We start from the raw sequence: 21,442 nt of genomic DNA, 5'->3' as shown, positions 1-21,442 counted from the left end.
TTCTGGGGGCTTTCCATGGACTATCCCCCTTAACCCTAACAGCAATCCTGCAAGGTTAGCGTGGTAGTCACTGCCATGTTACAGGAGAGCGGAGGCACCAAGGTCTGCCCGAGACCACCCAGGTAGGCAGGGTTAGGGGCCAGACTCCAGCCCAGGGCCACCTGGCTCCAAAGCCCGAGCTCCGGCCCGCACTCTGCGCTGCTTTCCTGGGTGCTGAGAGCACCCTGCGAACGGGCCTTTTTCACATTGCCGCAGTCACTTTGCTTCTTTTTCCTTTTCTGCTGTTTGAATGGAAAAGCACTTTGGAGATATACGCACAGTCAGGTGCATATTTGACTGTGGTCCCACAAGAGTGTAATGGAGTAGAAATACTCCTGTCACCCAGTGCCGTCGCAGTCATTGTAAATCTGTACCTGTTGCGAGTGTCTGTAAGGGCAATCGCCACATTTCAGTCTCTTCCTGAAAGTCAAGGGGACATTAACCCCTCCACAGGGCCCTACGTCCCTGCGTGGTACTCGTGACGTGAGTCGGGAACAAAGTCCCGGCACACAGGTTCAGTTAGAGTAACAGCTTTATTTGGGAGCCAATGTCCCTCCAGAGACCAAAGCTCTGATAAGCACAGAAGGTTACACATAATAGAATTTAATAATGAACCAAGTCCCAGAGTCAATCGAGGTGGTGAAGGTCCTGGTCCGGGAGAGATGACTGGGCCCACGACGGGTCTGAGAGCTGGTCTTGCAAGTAAGAGCTTTGGAGATCCCAGAGTATCGCGGCTTGCCCCTCGCAGAGGGGCTTAGCCGGAGCGCCCAGTCAGACCACTCACAGCATTGCTCTGGAGTTCTGCTTTTATCCTCTTTTCTTGGACTTGTTTACCTCTAGGTGATAACCTCTAGTGGTTTGCCAGGAGTTGTTTACCTCTTAGGTGATAACCAGAAGTTGTTTGGTGAATGTGTTTATCATTCAATTTTGTTATGCTCAGTTTCACACAAAAACATGTTTTTACTTCACTCTTATCAGTCTCACACATATGCGGCCATATTCCTGTCGCTAGTAAACAACTTGTTTTGCAAACCTCAATCCAACATATATAATACATTTTATATTTTCTATACATGCCATCCCCTGATTTCTCAAATGTTACAAAGAAAACATTGAGGAAATTTCAATTATTGTGTTTTAGCAAAAAGTTTACCTGTGCAACAGGTGCATATTATATATTTCAGCGAATAGCATCCAAAGATAACACATATCATAAAAAGCAAAATTTATTTAAGTCCACCCCAAACATGTCCAATGATAGAATTCCAGGTATTGCAAAAAAAAAAAATACACAGGGTTATATGTGCTCCACAAGCCAGAACAAGTGTGTAGGTGCAGGGATCTCTTAATGAGTCCCCAAAAGGGACAAGGTGTACTTAATTCAATGGTCATGCCTTCCTCAGATGACCCTGCTTTTGTGGTATAAACCAATGCCTCTATTTTGGTTGTATGTGCCTCCAATGCATGGAGGTGTTTAGTGGTGTCATCATGAGTGGTCTTTAGCACGTCCCGATTTTGATGAATAGCTTCCTTGACTGTAGTGGAATTAATCCAAGGAATTGGTTTGCTAGTATCTGCCATCGTGGTGGAAGGAAACGGCATGAGAAATGTGTATTAGTAGAGGTCGTGTAACTATGACCATTAAAAGTAAAGTTCAAAACATGAATGCAAGCTGTAAAGGTTAACTTGTTATTTGACATGGCTATACGATTAAAATAGAATAACTGAGATATGTTTTGTGTACACAAAATCCAGGCGCCATCAGCCAAGCTCTTTACAAGTGTGGGGGTTTCCATTTGTACCATAGGAATATAGAAAAGGTAACTTCCACAGGTTGCACAGTGAAGTAAGTAGATGAAGTGAATGGATGAACAAGATCTCTAGAAAGGTAATAGCTTTGCAGATAAAAGGGGCTTTCAAGGGGAACAGAGGTCAGTCCCTGAATTGTGACAGGTGTAGCATAAGTGTCATAGAAAAGTACTGAAGCTGTATCTGTTAGTTCTATTAGATTCACCTGACATTCACCATTGGCCGTACAGCCAGATGGCCTGGAGTAATCCATTCCTAACAGAGAAGAAGTGCTCCAAGAATTAGCAGATGCAATTCAATAATTAAGGGGTCTCTGGATGTCAGCATAAGCAAGCTGCAACAAGGTGTACATTTTATCACAGCGTGCTCTTAGCTGGTTTTCTAAGTATTGGGATCTAAGAAAGAAGAAATTTTGTTCTAACTGCTCATGTGGTTCTTGTTGTAGTTGTTGAGTTTTCATAAGTACATGGATAAGTGTGCCATGTGTATGTAGTAAAGAATTAATTCGCCTGTAGAAGCAGAAAGTTCGTGTACAATGTCCTGAGTCTGCTTGAAAAAAGTCGTCTGCTTACTTTTTCCTCCAATAGTTTCCCTCTTATCTCCTGTATCTCAGCTGCTTGTACTCCAGCAATGATGAAATTAGTAATGAGTCCAGCTGCTAACGGTACCTGTAACGGTTTCCGAACCTTAAAGTCACCCAATGGTTTCATCGTGCCTAAATTAATTGTTGCACGATATCTAGGATCGGTGTATCCCTTACATTCAGGGAGTAGACACCTTGAAATCATCTAAATTAAAAGTAATGTGTACCCTTCTAGGTATAGGTCTGGGTAGCAGGCGTTTAGGCTGCAACATAATAGGTAATGGTGTGAATGTGGTGCTGATTACTGGAGGTGGTTTCACCAGTCCTGATGTCCATTCTGGTTTATCATGTTCAGCTCCCAGGCACTGTGTCACGCAGGGGACCCTGCTCGCTGCGCCATTTGTTGTGCAGGGTCTCAGCTCCACTCCCCACCCAAGAACGCAAGACACAGTAAGGCCAAAAAGGAACACCCACGGAGCCATAGATAGGGGAGTCAAACCAATATATTCTCGCTGGCGGCTGGGCTGGAGACACAGGAAGCAGGATCTACATAATCTGCCTAACAGCAGTCCGCGCCTGCCAGCCACCATCTTCTTGCTAGCCCCCATTCCTTTCTGCTAGCATAGCCACAGCCGTTATATTAGTGGCCAATGGCCTACGGGTTACAGCTGACGGCCAACTAGCCACAGCTGCTGGCCATCTGATCACAGTTGATGGCCATTTGCTACCCGAGCCAGCACCTTTCTATGTGAGGCCGAGAGCCTGGAAACTGTTTTTGGGGGGCTTTGTCCCCACACACTGTGTTGCCCTGAAGTTACCTCTCTCTATGGTACATGGTCCTGGCACATACTCAGGAACATGGCATTTCTTCCATGTCATTATTGCTAGAAAAAGGTTCTGTTCAGTGTTGATGAAGGTGGTGTTTCTAATTCCTTCAGCTGGTACGTGAGAAACGAAGGTGGCATACTTCCAGCTGCCTTGCGTTGGAAGCAACATCGGAAAAGAACAAGGATCTAGTAGCGTACTTTCTCTTGGCAAGTCTGGTAAAGAACCTCCCAAGGTTTCCCACCACTCAGGTGAGCGTCCTTGGAGGAGTGCAGAACATTGGGTGGAAAAAAAAAAAGAAGATCTGAAAAGGCGTGCGGTTGACAGAAAGCGAAAGTTGGAGACCGTCTCTGTAGAATATCTGCTCGCGCAGATGCAGTAATAGACATTACCCTGACATTCGTGTCATTATAATGTTTGGTAATGCTATGGGAAAAGGAAGTGTTGTGGAATAAATGTGTCCAAATGTCAGCAATATTGCTTTTAGTCCCTAAAGGAAAATTGGGCCTGCAGCTATGGGTGAATAGTGCTGCATAGCGGTTACCATCTCCGGCTTGTGTGAGCAGGAAAGAAAAATAGAGTAGCCAACAGTTTTTTTGAATAGCTGGCCAATGACCATCCCACCACGTGTCTGCAAAAACTGGTATTTGAACTTTTTCTTTGTAAGGTTGTTGTAAAGGGTAGCCATAATCTGTGAGGTTAAAAGGCAGCTTCCGTACTGGGGCGGTAGCAGGGAGGAAAGGGATCCAAAGAACATACTTCTCCCAGCCAGTGGCTTTGTGTGTTTTCAATGTTACATTAAACCATGTAACGTTAGCTTTTTCTCTAAAGATGTATCCCCCCATGTCTGATGTATCATTAATATATGTAAAGTTCCTAAGTGGATGTACCCGGGTGGTCTTTAGAATCTTGTGCTATAAAGCAGGTTAGAGTGAGTAAGCATAGGATTAGGCGTGTTCTGACAAGGGTTGGTTCCATTTTTACATATGACATAAGAAGATATGCTGGTCCTTAAGCTTCTACCTGTATTGGGTATGAACGGTATAGCACGAGATTGTTTCTATACCTACATGGTTCCAAGTTCTCTGTGTGGTAGTTGCATTTACAAGGAAGCAAAGAAAAAGTTTTTGAGTTTTTAACCAAGTACTGTTCTTTAGAGGTATTGTAGTATAATTAGCTCTGTATCCAATTACACAGATGTGTTCCAATTTGGGGCATGCCTCTATTGTTTCCTGGTCCAAACCTCTCTGAGGGTCTTCCAATGGTCTATTAAGATTGACTGATGTGGATGTAAGAATTGTAACCGGTGGATGAGTGATCCAATCCACTTGTGCTGGTGAAAGGGTAGTTTTGGTTTTGTTAAAAAAAAATTTGAAGGAGATAAAAAATTGTCCAAAGGGTTATACCAAATATCAAATAATCGGTTTCCCACACATTTATGGATACAAAAATTTCCAAAGACTGGGAAATTCAGAAAATCTGTCCATTTATATGTATAGCAGATTCTACCACCTTTTTCTGTGGAAGTCATATCCCAATCTTCCTGTTACAGGTGTTTTGCTAGGCGAGCAGCGGAAAGGACGATAGAATTAGGGTGAGGGTAGACGGCTGAGCTGTAGTTCCCGCTGTAGTTCCAGTGCTGTAGGGGCCGTGTGTGCAGCTCTGCGGTCGGGTGAAGTGCTGTTCTTAGGTGTCAGTTATTGCTCTCCTCCTCGTAACCCTCGTCACCCTCATCATCCCCATCATCAAACATCCTCCTCCTCTTCTCCATGTACCCACCAAAAGTTATAGACTGAATTGCTGTGGCCCTTGTAAGAGTCTAGTATTCATCAGAAGCTAGTATCAACGTCCAGGCCAAAGGTGTGTCATTACACGGTATGGAGCCTTTATGAAGGTTTAAAGTTTCTGCACCCTCTAGGTCTCGTAAGGATACTGAAAAGGGTGGTGTCATGTTATTAAAATCCTGAGTTAATGTGTAGTAAGCTGACTGTGTGCATTCTATCTGCGTATTCCTGCATGTTTGGACATCTTGTTTTGTGGTTTTGGTGTGTAAATCCCCTCCATCCCCTGGCTGTCTGCAGTCTTTGCAATGTAACCTGCGGGCATGTGTTCTGTGTCTGGTACAGAGAGCAATAGGGTTGCACCTTGAGCCATGACAGAGTTCATGCTCCCCTGGTAAAAAAGGTACTCAAAAGCCTAGGAGTGTTGTATAGAACGTATTCAGGAATATGTTCCTCTAATCCTGGTGCCGGAAGGAGAGTGGCACCTGTGTGTATCTTACATGTTGCTCTAGCAGGTGGTGATAAAGTAATAGGAGACGGAGCTTCAGTGGGATTTGTAGCAGAGTTTGTGTTATTAATAGGGTCTCTACCTGCCAGTACAAGGAGGGCGGATAGGAGAAGTTTCTGGAAGCATGGATCCAATAATGGGACTGCGTAATGACTGGGGGTAGGTAATTCAGGTCTAGCAAGCAAGATTTCAGTTCTGTTCTCTCTGACACTTGTGAAGCAACGGACAAATACAGTGTACCATGGATACGAAAAGCCGAGCAAATCCTGTATTTCCTATATTCAGTGTGCTGTCTAGCCAAAAGCCGTGTGCTTGAACAAACGTGTATCAGTAAGTCCTTCTGCTCTTGCATTAAGGTCCCATTCCTCACAGGCGTGAGAAGATCAAATCTATGTATCCAGAAAGCATCTTCTTGCGGTTCCCATCTAGAGCCACAATGTTTCCAGAAGACACAGGTATAATTGGTAAACTTGACAGCCAGACCCTGCAGTGGTGTTATCCCGAGAGCAATTTCTAGTCCCACAAATGGTATGGTGTCCGGGCAAAAATATGTTCATGTAGATTAAGATGAAATAAACAAGAAAGCTGATAACCGTGCAAGTGAAGCTGGAAGGCGACATCCTCTGTGACAGGGGGAAAGTTACTGCGGGTCTCATTTGGGAATCTTGTAAAATCCCCTTCTGATTGCCCTATGATTTGGTCTTCTACCCCAAATGCAGATTCTCAGATTCCTAGCTATAATGTCATCTTCTGTCCAGTGTTTTGGTTCTAACAGTCCAATGCATGGTCTCGTTTGGGCATTCCTATGCATGTTAAAAAATTGAATCCTCCTACTTAAATATTTCTTTGTCTCTGTAAAGGTGTATAATAGTTGTCTAATGACAATAGTTTGCGGTGAGATTGGGTTACGTGATTTTCTAAAGTTTAAAGCAGTTTGTAGATCATATTTGTACCACGTTATCTGTTCTTCAGGTTTTCCATACGTGTAATCCAAGTATCCAGGCATTCTACAGCAGAGAATATGCTTCACTTAGCATAACAAAGACCAAAAAGCTGGTTGTTGGACTTTCTCAAATTCCATTGGCCTCATGTGTCTGTTAGGTAGACTTCCTGCTATGTAAGTGCATGTGAAGCACTCTCTATTGCGTAGCCTGTGTCCTAAGTTATACAGGCGGGATATCCGCTCCTGAGGCCCCATGACCTGGTGATGGTTTGGAGCTTGGCCAGAGGGTGTTGTGAAGGCACATGCCATCCCCTCCGGTAGGCATATTCACAAAGGAAAAAGGTGATAAATAAAATAGAGAAAGTAAGGGCTGGTCATACTGCCAAGTGAAGGTATGTTGGAGAACAGAGATAAATAAGAATAATATACACAGGTTCAAGAAGTGAAAGCACTAATAAAATACCTACCGTGTTTCCCCAAAAAAAGACCTGGTCTTATTTTACTATAATATAAGACCAGGTCTATAATGTAATTTATAATATAATATAATTATAATATAATATAATACAATACCGGGTCTTATATTAATTTTTGCTCCAAAAGATGCATTAGCACTGATTGTCCGTCTAGGTCTTACTTTCGGGGAAACAGGGTAGTAAAAAATAGCAAGAATACTTAAAAGTTTGGGGGATTTGGTTGGCTCTGTAACTGTCCACTTCCTCCTGAAGCCCAATAAATACTCCCTCCTCCACCAGCAACTACGTCCTGTGGGGAGAGTTTATTTTTATGATCCGTAATGGAGACATTATAAGGAAATTGACCTGGTTTGTTGTCATGGCAAATCGACAATGTCTGGTGAGGGATTTACACACTAGGAGTGAGGTGGCTCACGACCAAGCCTTTCCCTTTGATTTAAGGGAAACATGCGACATCCACTGCCGATTGAAAAGAAGAATGTTGCTCTGGTAATTTTAGTTCCGTTTTTAAAAGTCCAATGAATCTTTCAATATTGCCTGAAGCAGTGGGATTATGAGGCAAATGATATAGCCACTGGATTTCCAAAAGTTGTGCCAGTTTTTAGTTGCTGTGGAGGTAAAATGCGGTCCTTGATCACTTTCAACAACCTTAGGTGGCCCATAGAAACAGCTCCATGGAAGAATCGCTCGGGCTGCCCTCGATGAGGGTTTGTGACAGGCTAATGCAACTCCGACGCCAGAGTATTTCTCCACCAAGGTGCACGTAGATTTTTGGGTGTATGAGTGTGTTAAGGGTCCAACAAAATCAATTTGACAAAGAAAATAAATGTGTGTATAGATGTAGTATCTGGTGGTTCTTTGTATCTATATCTGTCACTAAACGTTTTGCAGTCAACGCATGTAGAAATAATATGCTTAATGCATTGCCATGGAATTTGTAAACCTCTTTCAGTCAGCCAATTATAAAGGGAATGTGCTCCTAAGTTACTATGGATCTGTTTAATAGTATCATCAACTATAATAGGTTTTTGTTCTGTAACTTGTGTTGCGTGAATGACATTGTCCTTTAGATGAGCTGGAGGCTGACACTCCCTCTGTGGTCTATGTGGATGTGTTTTGGGGTCTAAGGGTTGTGTTTTGTCCGGTTCATTAGGAACCTTAAATGCTCCAGTTGTATCACAGTCTTGATATTTAATAGAAAATTTGATTTGTCTCTTTGGCCTAGATAGTGAGACCTTAGAGTCTAGCCTTACCCCTGATTCTTTGGTGAGAGAGCCTACAGTGTTATTATAGTATTCGTCTGGTGTTTCTCCCTTTCTATGCGCTGATACGAGTGTAACTAAGATCTTAATCTGTTCAGCCAATAGGCTTAATTCTTTCCAGTAACCCGTGGACCACACCTCACTGCCATTAATTTTGAAACTGTCTTTTTCCATCTTTGTGACCAAATTGTAATTCCATTAGCAACTGCCCAGGACTCAGTAAAAATTCTGACCATAGGTTGCTTTTCCTGTACTGAGCGTCTCACTGCCAACACCACAGCTATGAGCTCTGCATGTTGAGCAGACCGCTCTCACCTTGTTCTCTGATAACCACCGCGTCCTCTGGCCTGAAAGCTGCTGCTGTCAACGTAGTCACGCCCTTAGTTACCACTGCTGAGCCGTCTGTGAACCAGACGTCCCGTGAGACAGGAGACCACCAGAATGAGCCCCATTTTCCTACTGGGATGTGGATTTGCTCAGCCCTCGGACAAAAGTCCGGCAAGTCTATCTGTCCCTTGTGAATGTCCTCCGTGAGAAGACTAGGTTGCCCCTTCATGGCAATATCCCCGCCTTGGATGTACCATTTCCATGTTAGCAACCACTGGTCACATTGGACGCCCACTGGTGTCAGCTTAGTCCAGTGTAGGACAGGGACTGTGGTTCCAACAGTGAGCTTGGTGTTGCCTGTGAGAGGCTCCGTTGATTTTAAAGCCTCATACAAGAGCCAGACTGATTGCTCAAATGTAGCATGTGTATTAGGAGAGCATGGAAATCGCTTGGTCCAGAAACCACATGGTCTGACCAGTTTATCCCCTTCTTTCTGGTCCACAGACACCATGTGCCATGATCGCCTGTCTGTCCTAGTTCCAAGCCCAAGTCATCACCTTGTGCTGGATATACGAGGGTTTGAAAGGTAAGAATATAGTCTTTCAACTGCTGAAAAGATTTTTCCTGTTCTGAGTCCCAAGCAAAATGTTCCTCCTTCCTAGTTATTTTGTGCAATGGTGCCAGCAATGCTCCCATGTAAGGAACGCGTTGTCTCCAATGGCCAGATAACCCTATCAGCCTCTGAGCCTGTACCTTATCCTTGTGCTCTTAGAGCTTTCATTTCGTCAATTGCTGATTGTGATATTGTCTGCTTGTGAATTCCATGTTATACCTAAAAATTTAACAGTTGTGGGACCCGAGGTCTTTTCCTCGTTTATGGTCCATCCTTTTGATCTTAAGTCCTGTATCAATTTTTGTTTTTCCTGTTCCAATATGTGTTCCTCATCATGTATCATAATGATATCATCACTGTAGGAGATAAGAGTATTTGGAGTTGTCAATTTGTGATGCCAAAATGGAATGTGCAATGACTGGGCTATTCAAGTCTCCCCGTGTAACCTATTGAATCGATATCATGCACCTTCCCATGGAAAGGGGGTATAATATTCTTTGCTGCCCTACGTAATCAGAATGGCAACGAACATATTTGACATGTCAATTGTCACATAAAATTTGCTGTTTCTCTGGGTAGTTTTATTAATTACCTCTTCAGGGTCAGGCAATGCTCCTGGCATTTTGGAACTATTTTTATTAATATTCCCATAGTCAATAGTCAATCTGTATTGCCCATTTGGTTTTAAAACTGGCCACACTGGGCTATTAAATCTGTGAGAGCGACCTTTAGAGATTATGCCCTCAGTCACCATTTCCTGAATTTTAGCAGTGATTTTCCTGTGTCCCGCCTTAAGGGGGTACCAGCTAGTAAAGCATTGTCCAATAGGTTTTGGTAATTTTACTGGATCCATCTGGATGGTGCTTAATTACATGTGAAGCCCACTACATTATTTTTTTAAGGTCCTGAGTGGAATAAAGAAAGAAAATAAAGTATATCCCCGGGATGTTTTCTAAATTTGGTCCCATATAGTCATAGGAGTTAATTGGATTTCTATCATAATTATGTATAATGATAGGAATTTTATATGCTTTGGACAGTGTACCCCCAAGCCCTTCAATATTGCAGGATGGGAATGTTCCCAAATTTCTATCTGTTTGATTCAACAGAGTAACCTGTGAGCCTGTATCAATTAAGAATTCTACCACCTGAAGACGTGAAAACATTTCTCTCTATAACTTTATATAAGGTCTATTATCCCCGGGTCGATCATGGATGTTAGCTGTGTCCACCCGGGGATTTACCTGTTTTTTAAAAAGAATTTTTGAGTATATTGTACCTGTGATTGTTGGTCATCTCCAGGATTCCATCTAGGATTCCTGTTAAGAGGTCGTCTTAGGAGTTGTGTATTTCCCCTGACTTATTTTGAAAATTAGGGCTCCTGTAGGAATTACCCTGAAAATTGGAATTCCACTGTGGGTTTTCTGAGAAGTTATTCACCTGTTGATTTCTTGGAGTCCAGTTTCTTGGAGACCATCCCCTGAGCATATTAATAAAGGGTCCTAGTTTTTGGAAAAATCTGCAATTCCAGGGCCTGTTAAATGTCTGCCTAGGGTTTTCCTATTTCCTGGTTCGTTGCTGCGGCATAAAGCCTCTGCTGGGATTCCTGATTTGTGCATTGAATGTAAATTTTGGAATGCCATGGGGTTCCTCGGCCAGTCTGAAGATCTTAATTATGTCTTCTATTATCCCTGCCTGTGCTATTGAATTCAGATCTGACATTTTTAGGTGTGGCGGGGCTCCTCTGAGTATGGCTTTCTTTATTGAATTTGAAGCAGTCACCTGCATGGGAGTGTTAATATTTTTGTCACATATCATCGCCAGAATTGCCAGTTTTCTAGTGACTTTGATGGCTTGGGCTGTGTCCTTCCAGTGTAAACCATCCCCCAGGGAAGGTAGGTCCTCTGTAGGGTATGTGGCTCGCCAGGCCTCTGCGACCCAATCCCACAGTGTCAGGATCCATCGGGGACGCCTGAGTTATAGCCAATAGCTGTGCATTCAACTGAGATGGCTCAGTCACGGCTGCTATTTGCCTCGTCTCCGTTCCTGTAAGCATGATAGTCTTTGCTCCTTTATCCCAAATACGGAGAAGCCATTCTGTTTCTGCCAGATCTCTTTGTGAGAAATCAGTCCTCACGGTCTGGAGTTCTGCTCTAGTGAATCCTCTTCCTTCCCTAGGTATTGTGGTGTTCCCTGCCCGTGGTTATAATCTGTAACCTGTTTCTAGTTATTACCGGCCTAGCCTGGGAGACTTCCTCTGGGGCCCACAGGTTAGTATAATCTCCTGGATCGTCCAGGTGCAAATCCCTTGGTTTCCATCTTCGTCAGTTTTAAACCTAACTTTTAGGTTTTCTGCAGATCTGCTCAAACCGTTCCTGGCCAGTGTCTTTCCTTTATTTCTGTCCTTCTCGACCTGCGAGAGGCTTGTAAGCAAACTCGCAGGAATTTCCTGCGTGGGCGCCCTTGAAATGAAAGGATTCACATTTTTAGGATTTTTGAGGTCCATCCTCACATCCTCGGGGTTTGTACGGGAAGCTGTTTCCTGACGTCTACCTCTGTCTCATACCATGGGTCCTCCTTATTAAGCACAGTATTTGGACGTCTCCTAACACTAAGCTGCTTTTCTAGGGATTTAGCTAGTGTCCACATCCTATGGAGAGAGAGAGAGAGAGAGAGAGAGAGAGAGAGAGAGAGAGAGAGAGAGAGAGAGAGAGAATTTAGGAGAAACGGAAAATAAGCTATAGAAGTTTGGATGCAAGAGAATATAAGCAATTGTTTTCCAAACCAAAACTTTCCATTTCACAGTTCCAGCTGTTAACAAATTCTGTCTAAATTTTTCCTCACACAGTTCAGCTCTTTCATAAATTATTTTGGCTATGCAATGTGCCATACATTGTTACCCACTGTCATCGAGCACCACATAGATTTTAAGAAAAAATTCTCAAAGTCATTCATTGCTGACTACACCAATTTAAAGCCAATTACACCAGTTTAAACCCCGACTACGCCTGTTTATGTTGCGAGCGCCTGTAAGAGCAGTCACCACATTTCAGTCTCTTCCTGAAAGTCAAGGGGACATTAATCCCTCCACCTGGCCCTACGTCCCTGCGTGGTACTTGTGATGTGAGTAGGGAACAAAGTTCCAACACACAGGTTCAGATAGAGCGACTAATACAGCTTTATTTGGGAGCCAATGTCCCTCCAGAGGCCAATGCCCTGGTGAGCACAGAAGGTTATACAGAATAGAATAGAATTTAATAAGGAACCAAGTCCCAGAGTCAGTCGAGGTGGTGAAGGTCCTGGTCCGGGAGAGGTGACTGGGCCCACGACGGGTCTGAGGTGAGCTGGTCTTGCAGGGAAGAGCTTCGTTCGGGGAGTCCCGGTATCGCGGCTTGCCCTTCATGGCCCAGTCAGACCACTCACAGCATTGCTCGGGAGTTCTGCTTTTATCCTCTTTTCCTTGGACTTGTTTACTTCTTAGGTGATAACCAGAGGTTGTTTGGTAAATGTGTTTATCACTCAAGTTTGTTATGCTCAGTTTCACACAAAAACATGTTTTTACTTCACTCTTTTCAGTCTCACACGTGTGTGGCCATAGTCCTGTCCCTAGTAAACAACTTGTTTGCAAACATCAGTCCACATGTATAATACATTTTGTACGTTCTGTACAGTACCCCAATGCATTACTCACCCTTTGTGGCAATTGGGCGTCCAGTGTCTATCAAGCCTGCGGTGGTGTGCGGTCACCCCTGGGCCTTCACCTCCACTCACACTCACTTGCTGACTCCCCCGAGCCACTTCCAGTCCTGCAGGCTCCACTCACCAGAAGTTCCCTCTGAAGTGGACCATGGTTTACCTTTGCCACCGTGTTTTTACTGCACCTTTTCTGTGTTTATATGTTTAGATGCACACGTACTTCCCACTGTATTACACTTGCCTACAGGACTCAGTACTGTGACATGCTGCACAGGCTTTTAGCCCAGGTGTGCAGTGGGCCGGACCGTGTGGCCCAGGTGTGCAGTGGGCCGGACCGTGTGGCCCAGGTGTGCAGTGGGCCGGACCGTGTGGCCCAGGTGTGCAGTGGGCCGGCCCAGGTGGCCCAGGTGTGCAGTGGGCCGGCCCAGGTGGCCCAGGGGTGCAGTGGGCCGGCCCAGGTGGCCCAGGGGTGCAGTGGGCCGGCCCAGGTGGCCCAGGGGTGCAGTGGGCCGGCCCAGGTGGCCCAGGGGTGCAGTGGGCCGGCCCAGGTGGCCCAGGGGTGCAGTGGGCCGGCCCAGGTGGCCCAGGGGTGCAGTGGGCCGGCCCAGGTGGCCCAGGGGTGCAGTGGGCCGGCCCAGGTGGCCCAGGGGTGCAGTGGGCCGGCCCAGGTGGCCCAGGTGTGCAGTGGGCCGGACCGTGTGGCCCAGGTGTGCAGTGGGCCGGCCCAGGGGTGCAGTGGGCCGGCCCAGGTGGCCCAGGTGTGCAGTGGGCCGGACCAGGTGGCCCAGGGGTGCAGTGGGCCGGACCGTGTGGCCCAGGTGTGCAGTGGGCCGGCCCAGGTGTGCAGTGGGCCGGCCCAGGTGGCCCAGGTGTGCAGTGGGCCGGCCCAGGTGGCCCAGGTGTGCAGTGGGCCGGCCCAGGTGGCCCAGGGGTGCAGTGGGCCGGCCCAGGTGGCCCAGGTGTGCAGTGGGCCGGCCCAGGTGGCCCAGGTGTGCAGTGGGCCGGCCCAGGTGGCCCAGGTGTGTAGTGGGCCGGACCATCCAGGTGTGTGTGACTGTGCTCTGTGATGTTCACACAACCACAAAGTTGCCTAACAACGCGTTTCTCAGATCGTGTCTCTATCATTAAGTGACACATGACTGTGCATATGTAGATTTCTAAACCACTTTATTGAGGTCTGATTGACACAAAAAGCTGTGCATGTTTGATGTATACAACTTGATGAAATGGAGGTATGCTCACACCTGTGAAGCCATCACCATCGTCAGGGCCGTACATCTATCACCTCTGGGTAGCTCCTCCTGCCTCTTTTATTATATGATTGTGAGAATGATTGTGTATGTGAGAGTGCGGGTGTGTGCGTGAGTGTTTGTGTAAGAACGTGAAACATAAGATCTACCCGCTTAGTAAACTTTCGTGTAAAATGCAGTGTCAGCTGCAGGCACTTTGTGTGTGGATCTCTAGAACTTACTCATCTCTCATCACTGAAACTTTGTCTCCTTGTCATCACTCTGATGCTTCTGTCCCCTCTGTCCCCCTGTGAGAAAGGGCCCAAAGCATTAACCAGGGCTCCCCTGCCACAGTGAAGGCCCCATTCTTTCCTGAGCAGGAGTTTTGCTTGAGCCTGGAGGACTCTCAGGAGTGCCAGTTCACCGAGGTGAAGAAGAGCCCCGCTCCCGGGGGTGTCCCCAGGCCTGGACCCCAGAGAGGAGCCAGTTCCTCTGCAGACAGCTCCCCCTGGCGACATATTAAGTAAGGGCCTGCTCACTCCTTCCCCAGAGACAGAGGAGAGCATCGTGAGGACAGAAAGATGCTGGAAGGGAAAGAAACGTGACAGTCAAGCCCCCCCAGAGAAGGTTAGCTGTAAGAAGTCCACAGACTTGCAACCGGTCAGCAACCTGGGCGCTTCATTCTGATCTGAGGGAAGTTGTGAAACGCACGCACAGAAGCCCGTCCATGTAGGACCCGTTACCACCTCCTTATGGTGGCACCTGGCCTCCTGCAAAGGGGTTCCTGTGAACGAGGTGCCTGGGGGGCCCCCACCGTGGTGTGGTGACCGCACGGGCCCAGCATGCAGTGCGTTCATGACGCTCAGAGCCAGGTCTGGCTTGTGACCTTGGACAGTCACTCAGTGGCCCTGTGCCTCAGTTTCCTCATTCGGGGAACAACAATAATAATAGTGGGTGTCTCAGGATTGTTCTGCAGGTTAAAGGAGATAATGTGTAGGACTCAAAGTTAATCTTGTGTACGTGGTTGGGTATTAAAATGAAGAGCACCCGTAAGTCTCACATGTGAGCCTCACGTCCCCAGAGGGGCAGGACACCCTACCTCCATCCTTCACCATGCACCTCGCTCCCTACGGACCCAAGGATCCCCTGAGTGCTAGGCTGTGTTCACGGAGCCAGCTGGAGCCAGAACTTCGATGGGGTTCCCTGAGGCCAGCAACCCTACCCCCCTTTTCCAGAGGCCGAGTAAGCCACTCCTGCCCACCCACACCGCAGGCTGGACAGTCCAGGCGCAGGCCACACACATATAAACCCCTGCAACCTCTCAGCAAGAGCACACAAGTAAACTTGATGTCATTTTGAAACTGACATGTTATGCTCAGTGTTCTCTTCATTTTAAATTACCTCTGAGGGGGCACTAAAGTCACTTTGGTGCTGAGAGATACCCAGGAAACATGACCTGGTCTCGCAGCCAGTCACTTGCCCCGAGGCACCCAAGAGCCAGGGTCTGGGGTTGGGAGAGGACCCCAGTTCACGAGCTGGGCCCAGGACACACTTCCTGAGGGTCTCTGAGTCCTGAGCCCTGAGGTGGAGGAGGTCCCCCCCCCAGCCTCCCCCCAGGACGCACACCATTCATTTAGTCTGTCAAGTGTACACTTTGGGGTATTAGTTGGCTGGGGTCCTGTATCAAAGCACCATAGATGGGTGGCTTAAGACGGAAATGTGCTGTCTCCCAGTGGTGAACTAGAAGTCCAAGGTGTCAGAGGGCTGTGCCCCTCTGCACATGTAAGGAAGAATCCTTCTTGCCTCTTTCAGCTTCTGGTGGCGGCAGCATGCCTGCCTGGTCATCACGTGCTGCCCTCCCCGTGTGTCTGTCTTTGCCCGAAGTGCCCTCTTCTTATAAAGACACAGTCACCCTGGGTCAGGGCCCACCCCAGTGAACTCATCTTAACTCGCTGCATCTGCAGAGACCTATTTCCAAGTAAGGTCGTGTTTACAAGTACCGGGGGATAGGACATGAAGACATCGTTTTGGGCAAAACAGTCCAATCCGTAGCACCAGGTTCCACAAATGCCGCTGTGGTGACTGGTACCCGCTCAGGCACGGGGTACGAGCAGACACCATGAACAGAGCGGCCATGCCTGTGGCTTGGGTCAAAGTGTGTCCAGGGACCATCCCGCCGCCCGCCATCAGTCCTGGAGAGCTTGCTTCTGAAAAGGGACAAGGTGGCTTTCGGACGGGTAATGAGCTCATCCTGAACTTCATCCCTGTTCTCCTAAATTATTAATTCATCTTCTTCCTGTGCTATTTGCATGCTTCAAATATTGGTAGCAGGTTATCCTGTCCCTTAGTCGTCACTTAGCCCACTGTACATGTTTGTGGTGGCGCTGGAGTGTGTCCTCCTCATCCCCATAATAATAATTATTGTTACTATTATTATTACTGTTTCTTCTCAGTGTACTCCCTTAGCCCCTCAGCCGCCATCATAGCTGTGTGAATTTTCTCTATGTTCCCGGCCTTTCAAGTGCCAAGGTCCCCAGGATGGAGCCTTAGAAGTCAGTGGTGACAGGGATGGCTCACAGACCCCCTGCTCCCCCTACTCTGTCATTTTCATCAGTTTCTCCAAAGCCACGTCAAATGACTAGAAAAGTAGTGCACTTACAGTGTACATGCAGGTTCCTGACCCTCTCCCCCCCCACAATCCTGTCTCCCCCCCACACAATCCTGTCTCCTCAGCTACAAAATGAGGACGAGCGCCCTCCCTCCCCTCTATCCACCCGTGACCTCGAGATCCACGAGGAGGACTGGCTGGGGAAATGCTGGGGGGCTACGGGGGGCGGGGGGCGTCAGCACCAGCAATGCTGACATGAGATTGGACCGCTGCAGAATGTTCTGGGGTCAGCTGTTTGAAAACGCTAGAAATTCTAACTTAGAATTTACAAAAAGAACTCGATAGAACTGAGATTCACCCTAAAATCTGTTGGTTGAAAGAATGTAGAGATGCCCTCCTCCAAAATCTGTTGGATTTTAGAATTCCCAAGAAAGTGTGCAACTCAGAGCCAGTGGGGCCCCGGAGACAAGTTGCAAGAGGCCCCGAGGGGGCTTTGCAGGGCTGCGCTACGACAAATGACTCTTTTTTGAAATCTACCTCGTTTTCCATTTAAGATCTCGCTGAAGATTTCTTCTGTACCCGGAAAACGTATTTTCAGTCTGAGAAGAATGATTTTCAATGGTTCTGTTGAACATGCAATTCTCACGCAAGTATTTCTATAATTATGCCTTTTCAGTTATAACACAGTTTCTGGAACAATAGGACTTTTATTGTATTGCCATATCTGTTATAATAGATGTTTTATTACGGAAAATTATGGGAGAGTCACTATTATGATTCTGAAGTTTTTATTTCAAATCGTTCATAGGATGGAAATTCTTTCTCCCAAGTCATTTTTACTTTCTGCTGCTTTGGTTTTTGTTTTTTTTCGGGGGTGGGGGTTGAACTTTGTTCTGTTTGGGGTTTGTTTGATGATGGAATGTTTCCTTTTGCTGCAGTACAGAGCTGCCCCTGGTGTGTGTGTGTTTGTTGTTAGCAGGTGGTGCACACAATTTTTTAAAAATGTCATCTAGATTGTTCTATCTGTATCTGCATGCGTCAGTCTGCTCGGGTGCCATTACAGACACCACTGATTGGAGGTCCAACAACAGAAATTTGTTTCTCGCGGTTCTGGAGGCTGGAAGCTCAGCATCAAGGTGCCAGCAAGGTTGGCTTCATGCTGAGGCCTCTTTTCTTGGCCTGCAGGCGGCCCCCACCTTGCTGTGGGCTCACGTGGCCTCTCTGCACGTGCGGGGAGAAGTTGAAGTCGGGGCTTCAGCATATGAAGTCCATAGCACCGCGTAACTTTGATTGTTTTTGCTGAAGGAGTCTCCAGAGCACTTGTATTAAATGAAGTTGATAACCTTTATTTTAAGAAGGAATAAATAATATTAGTGAGTCACAATAGAGAACTTGAAACTTCAAGCACAGTAGACTGGGTAATATCCTATTTCAGATGTAGCCCCACTGGGGGGAGAAAAGTAGAGAGGGCTTGGGGTTGGGCTGGAGCTTCGCTTGGTTAATTCGCTGGTCTCGGGCCCCAGCTGGTGGGGTCTAGAAGAATGTTTGACTCTAATACAATGGTTTAGGAAGGTTCTACCTCTGGAGAAAGGATGATCCTCAAATCTCGGACATCAGGTCTAGCTTTATTAGGCCCGTTGACCTTTCCACACTGGAAGGATTTAAGGGCTAGGAAAAGTCCCCAAATGACTGCCCACAGCAGCCCAGGGCCATCAGAGCCCACCTCTGAGGTTAGCCCTCGTTTCCACGTGTCCCTGGTGAAACACCCCCGTGGCTTAGAGTCCTCAGCCACTGATGGAGGGCAAAGTCCTGTGCCCCGGGAAGAAGTGAGTCTCCCAGTCACAGCCTCTACGGAGACAGAGCTCAAATCATCCGGGCCCCCGGTTTCCAGAGGATTTCTTAGGCTCCCCAAGACATAGAGGGAGGAAGGGACTTCCCCCGTCATACTGTCAGTGACAGAATCAGAGCAGAACTCCAAGCCTCCTGGTCTCTGTTCTGCCCAGAGCAGACTCTTGGCAGGGAGGGGACGGGGCCTGGAGGGTACTGTGGTGGGGTGCTGCCTGCCTTTGGAGGGCGGTAAACACACACTCACACTCACTCACACTCACACACTCTCACACACACACATACACACACTCACTCATACACACACTCACACACTCAGTTACACACTCACACTCACAAACGCACTCACACACTCACACACACACTCACACTCATACACTCACACCCACACTCACACTCACACACTCACACATACACACACTCACTCATACACACACTCACACACACTCACACTGACACACACATAGTAAATCCAGAAAACCAGAGAGGAGAATGTTCAGGGAATCTTCCAAATGGAGAACAGTGAGACAGTTGGAAGCTCCCAGAACAGAGGCACACTGGAAATCCCAGTGCACAGGGAGCTGGGGTGTCTGGGGTGCCACCTTCCCCACCCTCATGCCCACCCCACAGCACAGCTGTCCACTGGAAACTTCTCCTGCTTTGGGGAGCACACTCTTGATGGGAACCAGTAGGGACAGGGTCCAAAGTGGACCCATAATCCTTTTTCAGGCCCCTTTGCTGGGCCACCTTTCCGTTAGTGAAGCAGAGACTTGCCTCCTGTCCCCATCAGTTCTTCCCCCCTGGGGACCTCAGGTAAATAATGCTCCATTCACCTCAGTGTTCAGGCCTGGATAAGGGAAGCTTTGGGGTGATGCTCTGGGAGATAAGCACCCAAAGCACGCAAGACAAAGGCACAGCCCCGCCTGCTACACGTGGGGAAATAACTGAGCATGAAGGGAATCGTGTGTGTGGATTTGACCCGACTATGAAGCATTCCTCTCAGCGCCCCTTGCTTTCACTGGCTGCTTTCTGCTAAGTTTCGTCAAGTAATTTGCAGGCCATTCAACAATTAGATGAATTACAGTCAAGTGTTTTTTTTATGAACATAGAATAAAGTCTTCCTTTCCTTTGTTATGGAGAGTATGGCCTCTGGGCAGGGTGCAGGGGGTGGTGGGTGAGCACACTCTTTGTCTCTCCTGATGGGGACCCTGGAGCCTGACTCCTCCTTCCTCTCCCAGCTGCCCCCCTCAGCTCCTGCATCAGCCTTCCTCTCTCTGCTCCGCTGGCCTGGCCCCAATGAACGAGGAAGTGCAGATCACCTGGGGACTTCCCCAAAGCGTCTCTAACCCAGGTGCTTGGTGCCACAGACTTTGACTGAACGGTTTGCAGAGGCCAGAGAGGGTTCCATTAACAGCATGACCCATCGAGTGCCTGAGAGGGAATACCGAGACATCCTGGTTCTCGAAACTTACTGGGCCCCGGTTGGGCTCACCCCACTTTATTGGGTCTCTCCCTCCTGTCTTCCCGATGGGCCAGCCTCAGCTCCGCCCTCGCTCTCGCACGCCTGCCCTTCCCACAGCCGGTGTCAGTAGGTGCTCGTCTACTCCAGGTGTCAGCAGATGGGGTCCAGAGCACTGATGTAGTGGCCACATTCAGCCGTGTGCCCAGCCTCCTACCTGGAGGAAAGCAGTGTGTGTAAGGGTTTGCTCTAGTTACTCTGTTTCCCTAGTGAATTACACAACACCCGCTTTCGTTTGACTAGGGTGCTCGTACATTTTCTGCTTTTTTAAAAATAGCAAGTTTTATTCCTGCCACATATATAGATATACAGACATGCCCACAAGACTGCAGGTTAAAGAAAAGAAAATACCATCTTGAGGAGACAAATCTTGAGTAAGTCTCTTCCCAGTTCTGTTGGTGTGATACACTATTACTTTCCAGAACACTTTACTGCCTCAGCAGGGACGCTGGGGCTTTCTGAGATTGTCTGTTCTCAAAAGACTACTTCTCAGAGGGCAATGGCATGTGTCCCAGCCATGTGGTGACAGGTGGACAGAGGGAGACATTCAGAGAGTGTTCTGGAGTGATTTGCAGAGTCTCAGACAGAAATACATCTTTCATCCTCTGCAGAGTCTAGAGCTAAATTCGCACCCTTTTCCCTCTCTTCCCATCACTTAAAATCAAATTCTCGCCCTTAATACTTCCTTTCCGAACTGCACCAAAAAGTGAAGCCTTCTCATGCATATGAAGTACCGGACATGTATGAGCATTACCCCACCAGGGTGTGCTAAAGCCTTAACTTAGCTAAAGGTAAAGCTGCTGGGCCCTGATCGAGGCCCAGAATGTTTTCATTTGAGGAGACGCTCGGGACAGTGCACTCCACACTCGGGACAGTGCACTCCACGCTGCACAGACGCCCTGAAATTGACCACGGGGCAATCTGTAAGAGAGCATGTGCTCACGTGTCTGTTCTGAGCTGGGCGGGACGATGAACTCTGCTGGGGGCCTGAGGCAAACGGGGCCCCTGTCTCCCTGCACACACCTGTTTGGAGACTGGTCTGACATCGTTCTTCCCTGTTCATCTGTGCAGATCAGTGTATGTTCGCTGGAAACCTCATGCTGAAACATGGTGTGTTCGACAGGCCATACGACACTCAACAATTATTTACTGGAGGAACAAATGAGCATAAAAATAATACTTTATTCCAAACACAGAGGTGGCACAGATTTAGCCTCCAAACACTCAAACTCCTGATGACTTCTCCTTGGAGAAAAAGCAATCGAAGGAACCTCTCCTGTAACAAATTTCCACTAACCATGGATTTTGCCAAAGAGGAACTTGAGGTTTTACTGCTGAGCTCAGGACATGAATTGACGATACCACTAGGGGGTGCTAGA

General features: G+C 47.3%; 1 protein-coding gene across 5 annotated transcripts in view; it reads left to right on the top strand.

Moving 5' to 3' along the window:
* Positions 1-21,442, top strand: part of CCNE1 (cyclin E1) — a 75,134-nt gene that overhangs the window by 1,401 nt on the left and 52,291 nt on the right. For 4 of the 5 annotated variants that reach the window (XM_081032145.1, XM_081032144.1, XM_081032148.1 and 1 more), the window contains exons 2-3: positions 9,058-9,139; positions 17,254-17,345. In XM_081032145.1, the coding sequence (XP_080888271.1) occupies positions 17,308-17,345 (38 nt within the window). In that variant the 5' untranslated portion in view covers positions 9,058-9,139; positions 17,254-17,307. The remainder of the gene's footprint in view (positions 1-9,057; positions 9,140-17,253; positions 17,346-21,442) is intronic. The other variant, XM_081032143.1, reaches the window with a different exon arrangement.

This window comes from Rhinolophus hipposideros (genome assembly GCF_964194185.1).
Source record: "Rhinolophus hipposideros genome assembly, chromosome: 21".
NCBI classification, from domain to species: Eukaryota; Metazoa; Chordata; class Mammalia; order Chiroptera; family Rhinolophidae; genus Rhinolophus; species Rhinolophus hipposideros.
The sequence above is the reverse complement of the archived record's forward strand: the minus strand, read 5'-3'. Positions and strand labels throughout refer to the sequence as shown.